Here is a 17,908-nt window from a genome sequence, read left to right as displayed (position 1 = left end):
AGAGAGCGGGCAGCCAGCCAATGTTTACCCAAGTGGCTCTGAACAGCTGACGGGGCAGAAAGAGTCCAAGTGAGCAGGAGAGGAGAGGGAACCCTTTCACCTGCCGACTCCCCCTGACAGATTACCCACGCTCATGGGGGGGGGTCGTTCTATAAGACATGCGCACGTTTTACACGCGTCTGTATCACATCGTAGCATTTTACATACACGCTACATACGTGAGGAGGTGCGTTACTGTATATTACACACGTTTTACACGTGGCTACGTGTGCGAAACGACAGCGTACTGCGTTACGTTCATTTATTCAGCAGACGCTTTTGTCCAGAGTGACGTGTGACCGGGTCAGATGACACATCACAACTGTAGAGCTGCCAAGAAGCAAAGTGCTATGAGGCTGGGCTTACAGTGAGTGACCAGTCACAAGCGAGAGATATACAATAATAAAACAGAAAAGTCATTCAAATAAATAACACCAAGAGGAACAAGTGGGAACAAGCAAAACGCATCTGAAAGGGTTAAGTGAGACCTTTTCAATAGAACAATCAGCAAGGACAGAGCAGGTGTGACACTAACAATATTATATTATTATGTTATGGTACGTGATGCATACGACTGTGAGGGAGAGCCTGGGAACTGGGAAGCAAACAGACTGTGGGGGTTGGGGGGGGGCTTGGCTGATGTGACTACAGACGGTTAGGATTGAGAGTGGTAAAACATTTCATGAACAATTCCATACTGTCTTACTACAGAAGAAGAAATGGCTGAGTGACTGGGGATTGTGGGTAATGTAGTGATGGCGAAGGAAAAGGGGGGCATGTCGAGCTTCACACTGAAGACAAACCGCTGACGCCCCCCCCCCCCGCCCCAGTGAAGGCATGTCATTTATTAATCAGCTTATTTACATACTGGGCTCTCCACAATGCTACGCTAATCTCCTCCGGCGCTCTGAGCCACAAGGGGATTCAGAGAAGTTTGGGTTTTAGCGATTCTTTGTGTCGTTGCCATGTTGACATCAAAGGGGAAACCCAATCCTGTCATATGTTTGAAGGGAGGGCCAGACAGTGTCGGGGGTGCTAGCCGCATGGCGGGCGGGGCTGCGGATTAAAGCCCCCTTCTCTCGTCTGGAGGACATCTTCACCTCACGGCGTCCTCCAGCTTGGAGATCTTCTTCTTGGCCTCCACAACCTCTCTCTCCATCTCGCACTTCAGTGACTGTACCTGTAGAACAAAACGTCCGCAGGGCATTAGGAGAAGCAGCGAGGTCGGCTGCCAGCACCTCCTGGTCTGGCCTCCTCTTGTCTCGGGCTCCTCCTGTCCGGGGCACCTCCGTCTGCTTTCCTCCTTGCACCCCCAGGGGTTCTGCGTGTGCGATCAGGCGTTACCCTGAACCGAATCATGACCCCCCCCCCCCCCTCCATCTGCAGTGGAGCCCGTAAAATCTGGCCAGGAGTGAGGAGGGGTGGCCGCCTGTGCTTCTGCGGACTCTGCCTGCACACGTGTGGACGACGGCCTTTACAAGCCGGCCCCGACATTCACCTGCACTATTAAAGGCAGCTGCACACCTTCTCCTGGTTTGGCAGATCGGGGCCAATTCATTAGGCTCTTACAGGCCCTGGTTAATGACGGGCCGTAGCTGTGAAGTAGCCCCTTGCCGTTTGATCTTAATGGGCAATGGCATCCCTGCCCAGGAAACCACTTTGCCCAGCCCTGTTTATCTGACCACAAACACCAATGGAGCGAAACACCTGTTCTGCAGTCTGCCTGTCAGGGGGGGGGAGCAGCTCTTGGGGCTTGTGAAGGGCAAATGCTTTTATCTCAAACTTTGTTCTGCTTTATTAGAAGAAAAAACTCTCAAATATTAACACAAGAAACTCAAAGTAAATACTGCGTAACAAACCCCAGACATCCTGAGAACACATTTTTAACTTCAGGATTTAGAGGAGAAAAATTAGTTCTGGGGGTTAAAAAGAGCTGAATAAACATCTGAATCTTACTTTTTTCTCACTGGCCTGTTGAAAGTCCGACTTCTCCTGCAGAAATGCGTTCTCTTGGTCCTAGAAGGGAACCGGCACTTGAGACAAACATCGAAAAGTGCAACAAACCTTTGGCATGTTGATGCTACACGACGGCTTAAAGACAACTGCCCCATAACTGCCCCGATGTCGCGGGTAATACATGGGGATGCAGTCTATGTGGGCATCCGGAACGGCACAGGCGTGCGACCCGAAGGCCCTGGCAGTGGGCTCACCCGGAGCTGCTCCTGCCGCGCCTGCCGCGCCTGCTCGCTGTCCCGCAGCCGAATGACGCACTGCTCCAGCTCCTCCGTGACTTTGGACGCCTGCAAGCACCATCCAGTTATGGTCTCGTTTTATGTGAAATAGCGCTGAGAGGTACGAGACAGAGCAGCCCCCACCTCCATCCCATTTAGTGACCCCACTGTGTGAGGCTGCACTGAAACTGAGATGTTGCACAATTATATGTAAATTATAACATCAGTCAAATAGGGTTTCTTGCTTGCAGCCAATCGGCTTCCACGAGCCGGCTGCAGACTTGCAAAGCCTGTCACTCATCCCCTATTCAGGTCAAAGCTTGATAACGACTGAGTCAGTGTGCTGTGGATCCCACACACACCCACATGCCTTGTGCTTGCGGGGGGGGGGGGGTGGTGGTGGGCGTTTTCTGATGCTCTATTAACTGGAAGCAGCTGAAGATATGAGCTGAGCCTATTCCTGTAAGGCCCTGTCAGGCTGGCAGGATGGCGATCCGGTAAGAACATGCGTGTGATGCTTTTCGACTCGCCCTGCTTTGACGGAGACGGCCGGTATTTCTGGAGCTCACTACCTTGGCGGAGGAGAGCAGCTTCTCCTGCTGGCAACGGCGCAAGGCCGAGTCGTGCTGGGCCTGCACCTCCTGCAGCGACTGCGCGTGCCGCTTACTGAGCTCCTCCTTGTCGTGGACCACGGCTGCACACCTGGAGCCCAGAGACACGCTCACTTCCTGCTCAGCCCACAAGCTCGGGCGAAGGGGGTTATTCATTAGATTGATTCGACTGTTTCAAGTGAGAACTTGGAGCTGAAAGAGGGAGGGAGAGGAGAAGACCTGCAGGAGAGCAGGGAAGTTCTGTAAGGGAACAAGGGGGGAGGTGGGATCACAGGAGAGGACCTGAGGGAGAGCAAGGAAGCTCTAGGAGAGACCACGAGGAGAGAGAATTACAGGAGAGTAGAAGACTTGAGGGAGAGCAGGGAATCCCCAGGGGAGAACATGAAGAGGGGAATTACATGAGAGGAGAGGACCTGAGGGAGAGCAGGGAATCCCCAGGGGATAACATGAAGAGGGGAATTATAGGAGAGGACCTGAGGGAGAGCAGGGAATCTCCAGGGGAGAACATGAAGAGGGGAATTATAGGAGAGGACCTGAGGGAGAGTAGGGAAGCCCCAGGGGGGAACACGAAGTGGGGGAATTACAGGAGAGGACCTGAGGGAGAGCAGGGAAACCCTGGGGGAGAACATGAAGAGAGGGAATAACAAGAGAGGACCCGAGGGAGAGCAGGAAAGCCCTAAGAGAGAACAGTGAGAGGGAATCACAGGAGAGAGGACCTGAGGGAGAGCACGCCTCAAACTCACCTCCGGTTGGTCTCTTGTAACTCCGACTTGATGGCGGCAACCTGCAGCTCCAGCTCAACCTTCTCCTGGGCTACTCTCTGACGTAGACTGTTGCTGTGCTCCACCTCTATGGACAGCTGCTTCACCCGCGCCTCCAGCTCCTTCGCCACCTTCTCCTGAGGGCAAACAGAGGCACCTTAACGCCTCCATCCAGTCAGGGTCAACGATTAAGTGACTTTCACAGGGACGGTTCAGAAACCTTCATCAGAGATTGGTCAAGGACAGTTTGTGTTTCCAGAGGCCTCTACAATTTCACCCATAAATCAACAGAATATTTTACAGAATTTAACCTCATTTAATAGAACTGCAGCATTGTCTCTGTTTCTGGGAGCTGGGAGGGAGCAAAAACGTGGACTGTCTAGGGATGCCAGAGGAGTGGGGTGGGAAAGTAGAATTCAGAGAAGTAATCACAAAGCATTCACTCCTTACTGTGTTTTCCAAATGCCACCACAGGTTCCAATGACAGGCATGTAAATCCAGAGTGAGTCCAGAGCTGACTTCTGATACTCTTGGAGTAAGGAAATTATGGATGCGGCTTTAGACATCACTGAGGCTGACATACACCTGCATCTCTCATTGTTCATGGCAGTAACTTCTGTGCTCTGGCACCATTTAAGCAGAAGTACTGCAGCACTGTACAAAGCTCTAAGAGGGACAAATCAGGAACCTTCTCTATTTGCGCGACTGTGATTAGCATTAAAGGAAACTGGTAGGCTTCAGAAGAAGTTCGCAGGTAAAGTTCTGACAAGCCCACTTATAATAACGCGTCTCGATTTTAGGAAGGGGAAACAAAACGGACTGAAATAGCTCCGCGCAGCTAGCAAGGAGACACACGCGCCGGCATCTGCACCTCAAAGCTCGCATCCAATTCCAGTTTCAAGCAGCGTTCAGCCCTGCTTTGTAGGCTTTTAAGATTTTATCTGATGTTCCCTTCTGAAAGGCCGTCTTTGATGTCGTTGCGAATCATTTGTTCAACACACAACACAAATTCTAAAGCCAAAAAAAAAAAAAAAAAACAAGGAAGCCAGACTGTTTGAATGATCTCCACAGCATTCCATCGCTATAGACTCTGGATTGTACTCTTGTATTTGTTACTTTTCCATTTTCTTCAGATACCGAGGCGAATGCCTCAAGAATGACAGTAACAATAACAATTCTGCAAAATGTGCAGCAGAGTGTCAGCCTCCAGCTCTGATGAACACTGGATGTGCTGCATCCAAATGCTTGCCCATGAGAATTTTGACACTGTAGTCAAATTAGGGGATGTCAGTGCAGTGACAGAGTTGCTGAAAACTGAACTTCTCTTTTCCACGGCTAATGAAAACAAACAATGGCAGTGAGCAGGTCCCAGACACAGCATACCGGTTCTGCTTCTGATCAAAGATATGACAGCCCTTGAGATTGCAGAAATCGTTGCTGCTGACAGATGCATGCATTGAGACAGACCCGGAAACACAAAAACCATTAGAGTATGCGTTTATTTAAGCAGAGTACAAACCGGTTCCCTCGAAAAAGTGAATCTGAGCTAGTGCGCATCTGGTTTTGGATAAGGCTGAGAACTTCGAAACATCATCTCTTGAGCACCTGCTGACGGTCAGAAGGTGAAGACAGAAATGGCGGGAAAATGTATAATTTTAATCACACTTTTGATTTTGGATCGGATGGACAGGTGGGGCTCTGCGGCATGAATACAATGCCAACCTGAGCTGGGCCTCAGTGATTCCAAACGTGACGCCGGACGTCCACGTATCGGGAAGGCAAGTGTCGACTGCATTGGCGAGACCCAGCGATGAGGCGGACAGAGCCGTTGGTTTGTCTCTCGAGCCATCGCTCTTTGGCCGAGGACAGCTACGGCAGTCAGCATCAAAGCGCTGCGGTTATAGATCAAAGGCCTCCACGGCCTTATCTCTGCGGCCTTCAAGGAGCGCCGAGCTCACGGACGCAGACACATTCCTGCAAGGGGAAGAGACGTACACAAACGGGTCGTGTCCCACGGAGCCGGGTCGCCATGCCGACACCTGCACGTACGCTCATTACCTTACATGGGCAGAGCACCGGTTTTTGCGGTAATTTCTGCGCGAGTCGACCAATCGGAATCACAGCACCCACAAGTCTTGCTCCGAGTTAAATCCTGACCACTGTGCAAAGTTCCGCCGCACCCTCCTGGGAGTCCAAAGAACCGAGGCTTCAAACAGCATTTCTAGATCTCAGTTCTGTGAGATCTAAGCGTCCCAGCGAACAGCTGGGGAACAGACCCACTTAGCTTCAGTAAGGAATCAGCGCTCCGCTGACGGCCCATGCAGGAACGACCCCCCCCCGGCATGGCAGTACTCACGGTGGCCTGCATCTGTACACCGTACTCGCACTCCATCTTGGCCAGGCGCTGGTTGGTATCTTCCAGAAGCTCCTGGATGCTCTGGGTGTGCTTCTTCTGCAGCTCGATCTTCTCCTGCTCCAGCTCAGCCACCGACGCGTGCAACTGGGAAGACATGGCAGACATGTGCACCATGGGGCTCGCTGCAGCCTGTACACCTATGCGAGGCACCTGATCACATGACCGCCACAGACGCCGTTCCCATCCCACGCCATCCTCCGCAGCGCCTCTGTACCTTCTTCTCTAATTCGTTCCTTAGGGATTCCACACTCTGCTCAGACATCTTCTTCAGCTCGGCGATTTGCTTCTCTTTGCTCTGTCGGATGACCTGCGACTCCTGTACCAGGCTCTGGACTGCGGAGAAGAAAGGGACCCAAGCAGGACGCTGCCTCAAGCTGCACTGCTGCTCTGTGTGCTGTGAACAAACCACTGGCGAGACTGAAAGTCCGGTACGGCTGACGTGGAGGCAGGATATTACCGGGCCGATTCCATGCCCAAAGCCTAACCTCGGTCAACAGTGTCGTAATGACAGCGCACAGTCTGCTCCGGGCAGGACCTCTCACCTTTCTTCTCTAGCTTGTGAATCATCTCCTCAGAGTCCTTCAGTTTGCTCCTGTACATGGTCTTCAGCTCCTCAATCTCACCATTCTTCCGGTCCAAAATCTGAAGCAGGACACCGAAAAAAGAAATAGACAAATAATCACATAATGCATGTGTATAAAGACGGAGTCGCTTTGAACACATTTCGATTTCAAGCAGGATAAACGGTCTTTCCTACAAAGACGGCTACCTATCAATCAAATATCTAATGTCACATACGTACTGATAAGACCTTCCTGGTCACCAGCAGAACTAAGACATCAATGGAACAGGAGAAGAGAAAAGCTGGACTTTAACAAACTTCAGAACAGAGTACTGGTTTCTCGCCCCCCCTCCCCCCCCACAGAGTCAAAGGACAGAGCACAGGGAAGCTTTTTTCACAGCCTGATCAGAGGTGCACTCTGTTCCAAGATGAAAGGCACTGCGAAGGGGTAAAAGGGAAGTTAATTGGCTAAGGGGGGGGGGGGGGGGAACAGACAATTTTGCCATCTTGCATTTTGGTCATGGTGAGTTAAAATTGCGAATCGAAGGCAAGGTCCAAGGACACTACACTCTGGGGGGGGGCGGTAGCCGGCTTTTAAGGGATGCCGTTGGCAAACGGGGCTGCATGCAGGAGCTCCGCATGCTGAATTTACTTACAGATCTCCTCACCAGTTCTAACCTCATCTGCTTGTTTTTAATCACGCCTGCTGGGGTAACTGTCTTCAGGCCCATAAAGCTGAGCTAGTGCTGATTGTACCCAGCTAGTGCTGATTGTACCCAGCTAGTGCTGATTGTACCCAGCTAGTGCTGATTGTACCCAGCTAGTGCTGCTTGTACCCAGCTAGTGCTGCTTGTACCCAGCTAGTGCTGCTTGTACCCAGCTAGTGCTGCTTGTACCCAGCTAGTGCTGAATGTACCCAGCTAGTGCTGATTGTACCCAGGGAGAATAACTTGAGGGGAGCCTTGAAGACAGAGAAAAGTGTGGATGCTACTGGGGGTAACAATGCCACGGCGGAGGACACGCTTGGGGTCGGGTGCAGGTCTGCGGGCGAGGCGGCTGGCACCTTCTGCACGTCCGAGTCATGCTTTTGCTGCATCTTCAGCTTCTCTTCCTGATGATAGACCTCCAGCATCTTGGCCTTCATGTCAGCCTGCGGGGGACCGAGCGAGTCAGCCCCGCACACCGAAAGAGGTCTCACGGCAGCAAAGACAGCAGGGACAGCGAGAACAGAACCCCTCCTCTCTGCTCACGGGGATGAAGCCTCTCTTTGCCCATGACTGGAAGGTGGCGGGTTCGAGCCCTGGCCTCGGAAGAACAGTCACATGTCCAGGGGCCCTTAAGCGTGGCCCTTAACCCCCAGCTCTAGGGGGCGCCGCCCGCTGTCTGACCCTGCGCTGATACTCCAAGTTTGCTCTCACCTGAATGTGTGTCTATGTCTCTCGTGGAGAGCAAGATGGGGATTGATAATAAGGAATCTCTGTTCTATTTCGGTGATTTTCTGCTCAAAATTACTAGTTCAGGTTAAGCCCTTCGTTTATTACTTTGACCTTTCATTACATCACCTCCATATAGTCATGGCCTCACATATGCTCATTTTACAGCATGTTCTCCTGATCTGGAGCTTAATAAATCCCCTTAACCTGCAGGCTCTTTCTTTAGCATGAGCGATCTGACCATCCTAAAATAAAAGGCATGTATATACACCCATATAACATGCCCGAACATGGTCTAGTTTTAATCCTGAGAGTCAGGAGATGCCCAACATGTCCCACGTGTCTGAAACTCCAACCACGGACAAACAAACTGGATTTGCAAACAAAAACACTCAGACAACGTAAAGCAGATTCCCTTCTTATTTGGTGACTCTGACCAAAGGCATTCATTTGAAAGCTCAGACCCTTGTTTTAACCAGCAAATTAATAAAAACATTAAAAAAAAAACCACAAATGAAGTGCAAGACTACAGAGTGAGACACCCATCGTGGGAAGAGCAGAGCTGCCCCGAGACAAAATGCGTTATGCGATACGTAAAAGGTTGAAGGACATAAGTAAGAATCCTTGGATATTATGGAGAGAAATTGGGCTTTTCTACCTGAGGGAGAGGAGGATGGGGGAGGGCGGCATGGCAGCACCCCACCCTACCGCCAACACCCCAAAACTATGAGCGAGACAAGTCGGCTCTTTCATCATCTGTCACTCGCCCTCACTCAGCACTCCTCCTTCACACTAGACGACTATTAAACTTCAAGAGAATAATTAAAATCAAGCGCCCCACCGTTCTGTGATGCAACGTCAGCATTATCCTTGAGTCAGGATGAGTAAAGGCCTGCCCTCCTGCTGAACTGAGCTCAACACACCCTCAAAGGGACTTAAATCGAACGGTGATTATGCCAAGTCATGCGCTGTGTTTAACTGGCTCGGTCAGGATGGGAAAATCCGACAAACACCCACACTGGGAACTTGCGGCGGAAATTGTTTTTTTCTAAAGTTGCAAGCGTTCCTGAATTTAATTCCTAATGGCATGTGAAAACTGTGCCAGTAGAAGTAAGGTGTGTCCTAGAGTGGGAACCCGGGTTCTAACTGTACTGTAACAGTGTGGAGAACCTAAAAGATTGCTGCTGTTCCGCAGGGTGGGTCAATGGCCGGGTTCCGCCCCACAGGGTTCTGCATCACCTGGCGACACCCGCACAGACAAGAGAAGCCGGTGTCCTGGAGTGCATTCCGACAGAAATGTGCACCAGCCCCTCCCCCACCCCGCGTCAGCGTGGGCCCGTAGCTCTTCCGCTTTGAACCAGTGAGAACACACACCAAATTCCAGTTTTACTGGGCATGCTGAGTCAGGTTTTACTTATGCTGACAGGAAAACAGGCCATGAAGGTTCCAGGGGCGGGAGCCTTGCACAGCCGAATCAGTCTAAAGCGACACTCTCATTCCTCCATGTGTGCATCCAGCGAGCGATCGCACTGGGCGAGTCCCACCCTGCCGAAGCCCCACACAGCTGAGGCGGGATTTCCAATGCCTACCTCTCTCTCATGTGTGTGAGACCGGGGTGTGTCATCACAGAAGGTGCCATTTTTCCCTAGGCTGGACTTCAGGTAAATCTGTAGATGGACAAAATCTAAATAAGTAGCCAAAAAATTGATCTTGATACGCCCAGCTGCCCGCAAGTCACCAGCCACGGTGCGGCTCCATACTTACTGGCGAAAGGGGGATTGGGGTCTCACGCAAATACCTTGGGTTTTCAATCTGAAAATAAAAAGGAAAAACCTGTTCATTTATCTCCTTCGTGGCATGCAGTGGCTATACCCCAAATGTACAGCATGTTCAAGTATTATCCACACCCTTTTTTAGAAATGGTACCCCATAAATTGTGCCCAATAAAACAAACACCCACTCTAAGACACACCCATAAGAAACCACACCAACTTTAAGCCACACCTTGCCGCAAAGCACACCCACAATATGCTACACCCTGCTGCAAACCACACCCACTATAAGCCACACCCATCATGAACCACACCCACCTTAAGCCACACCCTGCTGCAAACCACACCCACTATAAGCCACACCCATCATGAACCACACCCACCTTAAGCCACACCCTCCTGCTAACCACACCCACTATAAGCCACACCCACTATAATCCACACCTTGCTGCAAACCACAGCCACTATAAGCCACACTCTGGTGCAAACCACACTCCCACCACATACAAACAAACAAAAATTATCAATGAAAAACTATACTTAAAAATGATAATATTTTATCGCTAAACAATTATGGCAAATGTTTTACTCTAGCTAAGATCACTGCCCTATCACAGTACTTAACGAAAAGGCTGTGTAGTTCCATATCATGCCTCCTAAGATACGGTCTTTCCTAGTCATGCAAGACGTAATATCCAAAACGAGAAAGAAAACAGTTTACAGCTCATACACACATGCACATTAATAAAATTATTTACATGCAACACATCATCTGTTGGAACTAAACCGACTGCGAAGGGGACAGACTTGTACTGTCAGTGTCACACAGTTATGTTTCTAACACAAGCCATACGATGCTCACGCTCACTGTGGTTCACTCTGGGCCTTCTTACAAACCCATATGTGCTATATGACACGGCTGACAGTAAAATTTGTCTCGCCAATTCATTCTTGCATACGTGTGTGTGTGTGTGTGTGTGTATGTAGCTGCTTTTAGCCATGCGTGCTGTTCAAAAACATATATGCTATATATTATGTATACATATATGTCAAATTAAGCCCTTTGGCATATCACTTTCCAAACATCGAGTGCATCCAAACAAGGAAATCTGACTGTGAAATAGAAACCGACAAACTGTCGTCCTGTACGTCTCACTTCCAGTACTTAGGATCGCCTAGATCAGTTTACATAAACAAGAGAACAATCCATTCACAAGTTCTGATCCAGACTGGCTCTGTGGGGATTCCCCTATGCACCCTTATTTACCATTTCTATCTGAGTGAAATTAGCTTTTAGGGAAAGCGACCTCTCCACTCGACCATAAAGCCAAACACAAAGAGTGAAGGGAACAAAGCAAAACTGTCTCAGTTCTTTTCCAAGGCCCATGTTTACGGGGCCATTATCGCCAGTGAGTTCAGGTGTAACGCTTTCTCAATGCATTTATAATGTCCGACAAACGGAAGAAACAAACGTAGCTGAAAAAAACTGATCGATTATTGAATGAACCTTCAGAAGCTGATTTTGTGTTATTTTGTGGTGCTTAATGGTGCGATGATAGAGAATGACAATACTACCAGCCAGACGATCTGTGACTCCGCAGCCAGCCAGCAGCGTCACGCATGGAGAAGAATCCCCAACAGAAAGGCCAGTAAATAAATATGTACCTCCACACAAATGATCTCCTCTTCTGCAGTAGCTGTTAGCCCAAACAGCTAACTCACTAATACCACTGTTTTTATTGTATCCGCTGTTCCATGTTTAAAATTAAGAGGCCTCCCAACATACCCCAAGATTCCAGCTGTTGAGGCGTGCTTCAAGGTCACTGTCGTCGGACGACACCCCCGGATTTCGGTGTCCGTGACTCTGGAGAAAGACCGAACGCATGTGACACCCTCTGGAGTGTAAATCCAGAAGCTTCCGGTCACAGGTCCAGCTCCGTAACCCCCCCGGCAGGCCGCCCGCTAGGTCAGCTAGGGGTCTGAGAGGGGCTCAGCCCTGCCTGGGCCGGGGAGATTATCTAGGGGTGCGCTGAATGTAAAATGGATGGGGGAGGCCTGTCAAAGAGCCGGCTGCTTCTCCCAGAAGGCACTAGGCCCGAGTGTGTTGCTTTGAAAGGATGCAGCTGATTAGTGAGAGTCCTTTAGACCGTGATCATCAGGGACTTTTGGTACAAACCCCACCTTTCCTTTCATCAATAAAACAGACCATCCTGTTCCTTATACACAACACAACCATCTCCCAGGACTACCTTGTCATGTATGATGAAGTGCCCCCCCACCACAACCCCCAAACCCTTGAAAAAGGTCTCACTCTGCGCTCTTCCCCGTTGCTGGTGTGCAGCGGAGTCGCTGTGGCCTGTGTCCGGGATGTCAGCTTGTCTCCGCACGTGTGTCTTCTCCTGTAAGCAGACACGCACAGAGCATCATCTAAGACTTTTCTGACTCAGGATCAGCCCGTACCTGGAGAAATTTAGTGCCAATTTAGCTTTGCTCATGAGCCTAACAGTGAAACCACTCCGCCAACTCTGGGACTGAAACAGCGACCTTCCGATCACAGGCACAGTGTCCATCCAACTGAGAGGCACGCCGGATTAAGGAAGGAAGTCCCTGATTGACAGCAATTTAAATGCAGAAATTCAGAGCCACAGCATCAGACGAATTAACAGTCTTCAGCACCTTTCAGCAGCTGAACGCCGGCCTGCCTCAAGCCCCAGGAAAATGACACCAGGCAGTCACTCATCAGTCCCAAACTCGCAGACTGACACAAAAATCAAGATAAGAAAACGTGGGGTTTTGGTTTGGAACAGTAGACTGTTGGATTTATCCAAACCACAGATTTAACTGCCCACCTCTTTCGGGGGAGGGGGTTATGATGACGTTAAAATCTACTGTCCTTTTCCAGTGAACCCAGTAGATGGTGAGATACCGCTGAAGCACTTCCTGTGACTTTCAGTGACTTTTCCTCCTACACGGAGCCGCACGCCAGGCAAAACAAACAATCTGTCAAACCAGAGTAATGCATATTTATGTTTAGCCCTTAAGTGGCACATAAGCACTTAGATCCAGCACATACGCTTTGCCAAAGTCGCACTGAGTGATCGCATTGACCCACTAGTTTCGCTGATTTTTCCAGACTACACTTTTTCCACAATCCCCAGGAGGCGTAGAATGCCCAAGCCGAGGAAAAGGCGCCATCTGGTGTCCAATCCTAAAAACGGCAAGCTGTGATTTTTTTTTCTCTTTCCTTAACCACTTAAAAGTGGAAGCAATTTGGGCATGTTAGGCCACCACTTCATTACTAAACAGCTCCTTTTAAATAAGACAGCTCCAGTGTGTAACAGTTTCTTCATCGGTGTAACCTGGAGGGTAGCTCCAAACCTCTGGGCTGGAGAACCCAAAGCCTCTACTACTGGCTTCCTTCCTTTCAAAATTGCTCATGGTGTGTGAATGTGTGTGCGCTCCATGTGATGTGCAGTCCAGGGTGTGCCAGGGGGTCTTATGGCCTGGGTCACATTCCAGATCCACATCCCTCTGTACTTAATGTGAGGCCACAATATGGATGGATGGGTTGAGGAACAATTTTGCTGTTAGATTAAATGTGACATAAAAACCAGGTTGCCAAATGTGATAAGTCCTTCTTATAAAGCACTGAAATGAATCCTTCAAGCCACAACACAACCAGCCACCCCAGGGATATGACGAGCACTCCGTAGTTCCAATTCCACAGAAACAAATGAGTGGAAATCTACCTGTGCGGGCGTGGGGACGATGTGGAAGGCAGAGGTCTCTCCTTGGCCTGGAAGGTCCAGGGGCTATCAGTGAGGCCCAGCTCCCCGGACACCCAGGAGGGCAGCTCTGTCACACTCTGCTCCTGAGATTCCCCACGAAGAGGCTCATCAAAGTAGATGGACTGGAAACAGATCAAAGATGATGAACGTCCTCCTAAATGTTCTGGTGGCCAAACTGGTTTATGAGTAGAAAGGAAGCCGGAAACTCATACAAACGCCTCACAAATGCGAACAAGTCACTAACGCATCGATTCTATTGAGTCGATACAAAGATATCAAAGTGATAGCGTGAGTTTATCTGTTGATAGGACCAGGTCTGACCCGTCTTATCTTTGCTGACTGGCTTTAAAGAGATAACGCTACTGTGAAGTAGGCTTATCATCTTTTTAGTGCTATCGCCACGCTAAACAACACACTTATTCTACACACAATGCACAAGCTGAAAAAGGAAAATCATGACATCATATTTACATTTCAAGTGTATGTAATGATGCCTCACTCTGCAATTCTACCAGCTTTTTCTACACTGCATTACATGCTTTTGAGTCATATATTTTTGTGCTATGTTATATTTTTGTTATGTCTTTATCCTTGTTTAAAAAAATCTTTTAAGCCGTGTTGCGAATGAAGCCAAAATAAACTCCACACGTGCGATTATTTCTACGGATGTTATCTGATACGCATAATGGCTGTCAGCGTCAAATACGAAAAAGCCGCTCACCATGTACGTCGGCAGCGTCTTAAGAGCACCAGGCTCCGGTTTGTGAGTGAACGGTCCCTCCAGAAGTCCCCTTTTCAGCATGTGCAGGAGCAGTTTGGCGTACATGTTCCGATTCTTCCGTCCCGTCGTGCCAGAACCAATCAGCAAGGGGTCGCACAGCTTCTTGATCCACAAGGCACAGCGCTGCCGGTCTGTTTGTCCCCGCCCATTCACATGTCAACCAGTACAAGAACAAAACTACAAATCAATACTTCGATTTTTGGGGTAAAATAGGCAACAAGCAGTGTCTGGAATGTGAGCAATTCAAGGCCTAGCAAATGTCAAGCATTAGACACAGAATAGGAATTTAATACAGAGAACAGACTCTGAATAAAAAACAAATAGCAAGTTATGCTATGGTACAGCTATAGGGATTAGATGACCACGATTAATACTTTACCTGATTTGTGAGGCAGTTTCAGTACATACGGTTTCACATCGACGAGGTGATGATCAAACTCCGAGTCCAGTTTCTCGTAGGTATTCTCCACTAATCTACTCATTTTCACCTACAATAATTAAAGTACACAGCACAGCGTCTGATTTGTTTCTGTCCTAATTAAAGGTGAACATGATAAACCTTTTTCCTGTATATAAACCATTTATATTCGACTCATAGCGAACTTCCGATAAAGTTCTGGTTGCCTAGCCCCTGAAACAAACAAACGCAAACAAAAACTTCGTTAACTTCATTGTGCATTTAACAGATAGCTACATTTGAAATAGTACATAAACCTATTTTTAAAAAAATATTAACATGTTAGTAGGTGTCGTAAAGAAGTATATCACGCAAACTACATTTAGCTAACATGTATAGCTAATTAGCTACCTTTGCATTTAGTTAACTTAAATGTCAATTTCAGCTGATTTTACAAAATAATGAACACGATTATACTGATACAACATTTGACATTATAACGTATTTACTATCAAATTAAATGACATTAATAATAAACAGTTACTTCAGAGCGCGGATTTCCTCTGTTGTCAGATTTAAACGGTTCAATCTTCGACTAGCATAGGCCTTACGTCACTTCCGCTTCCACCAGGGAAAGCGTCTGAAATCTCCATAGCAATTATCCTAGAAATAAACCTGCAGTCTCCACCAATCGGTAGATTTGAGTATTATTGTGATGATAAACAAGGCACCTATTCTGATGTATAATCATAGTTTAACTAACGGGAAATTTAATAATCAACCAGCATTTTGGGAACATTGATAGTGGTTTCTTTAAAATAGGCCAATTAAAAAATGTAATCAATGCATGCCGCAGCTCTGTTATTGCACTTGTCTTAAGATTCATACATATATGACATTTGATATATATATATACACAAATATAAAAAAAATACACACACACATATATATATATATATATATATATAAGTTTTCTTTCAAGAACACTTATGTATTTCCATGTTTTGGAAACGGGGTTTCTGGCTGTATAATGTGCAGTTGAAACCGATCATTTTTTAAATGTTTGTCTCCCCATTGTGGCACATTGAGGGGAAGGCAGTGTATTCTATGTTTTATGAAGAATGCGTTTCTTCACATACGTATCCCTGCTGTTGGCTGCCATTAAGACATTTAGCTACGGTATCATGTTTTCTTAGGTTTGATTTATTCATGTTTATTTGAGGAATGTGTCTCGTAACTTAATTATTTTGTAATATGTTTACCTAGATCAGCTTTCAATATGTCACCAAGGACTATAGTCTTACACATCGGGCAGAAACTCATTACTTCAACGTGGCAAAATGATTCCTTTAAAATGATTACATATGTTGCTTATCACGTGAAACCCTGCGCAAAGTTCAGAAAGCCAGTATTTCGGGCATTTACCCCGCTATGCCGCATGGTGGCGTGCCTCACTGACGGGTTTTTGAAGGGGACGGTGATCCTTTGAGGGAATGAAGCGTATTGACGTCACGCGGAGTGAAAGAAGGATCGCTGTGTAGAGGCAACAGAGAGGGGAAGCCTGTGGAGTAATTAGGAGCGCACCTTCATTGCGCTAATAACAGAGACAGCTTGAAAATCGGCGGAAAGCGCATCGCACAGAGCGAGGACACTACTTCTCTTCGGATATGGCCGATGTCATACATTTTAACGAGGCGTCTTCAGGTGGAATTGCGAACCGGTTTGCCCGCAAAGGTGCTCTGAGGCAGAAAAACATCCACGAAGTTAAGAACCACAAATTTACTGCCAGGTTTTTCAAGCAGCCGACTTTCTGTAGCCATTGCACAGACTTCATCTGGTAAGAGACATGTTTGACTGGGTCTCTTGCAAGTGTGATCAAAAATAACGTGTCATTTTCTAAACGCTTCAGAAACTTTAAAATATCTTGTTGATTAGTTAATATAAACATGCCATTAATGCTTTTATGTGTGTCGACAATGAAAACGTATATTTAAAAGTGTCTCCACCGCGCTCTTCAAAAACTGTTGATGAAATGCTAAATCTGCGTTATTTGGCTACCTGTCTTCAAAGAGCACAATCAACTACTAACCCACTATATCTGGACCATTAAATAAGGAATGTACTTATAACAGAAAGTCATGCCTATTAGGTTATTACAACATTATTACCATTGAAGTGGACATAGTATTCTATAGTCCTACGTTGACGTGCTGCACCTTTTTTCTGGATTTACTGCAACTGACAAGGAAATTCCATGGAATCGATGACAATTAATGTTTTTAAATGTTTGTCGTATTGCAGCCAGCTGCCCGGGTACATTTTCACAGCACCAAAGAAGGTCCTAAAATGGTTTTAGAAGCATAAAAGGAATTCCTTCAAAACAAGTTGATTGTGCAGAATAAAACTATACAATGCACGAAAAAAATAAGCTTATTATCTGTGATATATTTATCGTAATATTTGATCATGAAAATTAGATAGTTGCATTATAACAAAAGATAATTTACGGGTGTTCTTGGATTTGGTGTAGGGCCGTACAGAATGTACAGCATTACTGCGCTGCTTCGAATGTAGGAAAATGTGAAGTACGGTACCAGCATATCGTCTTCCGCCAGACTGAGGTGTACCGAGTGCACACGGAGCTGGATAATATTTCCCGACGAGTTAGACACTTTGCGCTGGGGAACGGGCACTGTTCCTCCCCGCGATCCGACACCCGCGTCCCTGCGGGAATGAATCCGCCTTGACGGAGGTGTGTGGAACGCGCGTGTACGGGTGGCGTCAAAGGAATTAATAGATCCAGTGAGCTTTTATAAATATGAAATTAAATAAATCCCATAATAAAGAGTCCTCTGTCAAAAAGAATTTTTTATCAGTGTGGGAAAAAAACGTGTGTGTCCGATGTAGGAAAGTTTATTGTCATTTGTTTGTTTGTTTATTATGAGACATAAGTTCTGTCTAAACGCAATTAGCAACCTAATTAGTAGTTTCTGTTAACAGTGCCCAATGTCACATTCAGTTTTAAGGCCGCCTTGCTCCGCCTTTCCTGTAGGAGTGTAATATAAAAAGGTTTCTGTTTAGTTCTCGCACGCTGCTTGAGCTGTTCCGTTTCGCTGT

At 47.5% G+C, this 17,908-nt stretch overlaps 2 protein-coding genes across 11 annotated transcripts in view; one reads left to right on the top strand and one right to left on the bottom strand.

The window, feature by feature from the left end:
• The window catches only part of cep112 (centrosomal protein 112), a 41,790-nt gene extending 26,368 nt beyond the window's left edge, over positions 1 to 15,422 (bottom strand). For 4 of the 9 annotated variants that reach the window (XM_072705035.1, XM_023810767.2, XM_072705038.1 and 1 more), the window contains exons 1-17: positions 15,336 to 15,422; positions 14,774 to 15,025; positions 14,335 to 14,525; positions 13,575 to 13,735; positions 12,137 to 12,224; positions 11,612 to 11,689; positions 9,818 to 9,865; positions 9,643 to 9,720; positions 7,684 to 7,770; positions 6,601 to 6,700; positions 6,273 to 6,391; positions 5,999 to 6,142; positions 3,625 to 3,779; positions 2,843 to 2,972; positions 2,250 to 2,339; positions 1,996 to 2,055; positions 1,140 to 1,219 (exon numbers count right to left, since the gene is read on the bottom strand). In XM_072705035.1, the coding sequence (XP_072561136.1) occupies positions 1,140 to 1,219; positions 1,996 to 2,055; positions 2,250 to 2,339; positions 2,843 to 2,972; positions 3,625 to 3,779; positions 5,999 to 6,142; positions 6,273 to 6,391; positions 6,601 to 6,700; positions 7,684 to 7,770; positions 9,643 to 9,720; positions 9,818 to 9,865; positions 11,612 to 11,689; positions 12,137 to 12,224; positions 13,575 to 13,735; positions 14,335 to 14,525; positions 14,774 to 14,876 (1,712 nt within the window). In that variant the 5' untranslated portion in view covers positions 14,877 to 15,025; positions 15,336 to 15,422. Of the gene's footprint in view, positions 1 to 1,139; positions 1,220 to 1,995; positions 2,056 to 2,249; positions 2,340 to 2,842; positions 2,973 to 3,624; positions 3,780 to 5,998; positions 6,143 to 6,272; positions 6,392 to 6,600; positions 6,701 to 7,683; positions 7,771 to 9,642; positions 9,721 to 9,817; positions 9,866 to 11,611; positions 11,690 to 12,136; positions 12,225 to 13,574; positions 13,736 to 14,334; positions 14,526 to 14,773; positions 15,026 to 15,202; positions 15,310 to 15,335 lie in introns of those variants that run through there. The other 5 variants (XM_072705040.1, XM_072705037.1, XM_072705036.1 and 2 more) reach the window with 5 other exon arrangements.
• Positions 15,423 to 16,274: 852 nt separating this feature from the next.
• The window catches only part of LOC111843225 (protein kinase C alpha type-like), a 56,164-nt gene continuing 54,530 nt past the window's right edge, over positions 16,275 to 17,908 (top strand). For both annotated transcript variants that reach the window (XM_072705043.1, XM_072705042.1), the window contains exon 1: positions 16,275 to 16,628. In XM_072705043.1, the coding sequence (XP_072561144.1) occupies positions 16,459 to 16,628 (170 nt within the window). In that variant the 5' untranslated portion in view covers positions 16,275 to 16,458. The remainder of the gene's footprint in view (positions 16,629 to 17,908) is intronic.

Source organism: Paramormyrops kingsleyae, chromosome 22, assembly GCF_048594095.1.
Source record: "Paramormyrops kingsleyae isolate MSU_618 chromosome 22, PKINGS_0.4, whole genome shotgun sequence".
Taxonomy (NCBI): Eukaryota; Metazoa; Chordata; class Actinopteri; order Osteoglossiformes; family Mormyridae; genus Paramormyrops; species Paramormyrops kingsleyae.
The sequence above is the reverse complement of the archived record's forward strand: the minus strand, read 5'-3'. Positions and strand labels throughout refer to the sequence as shown.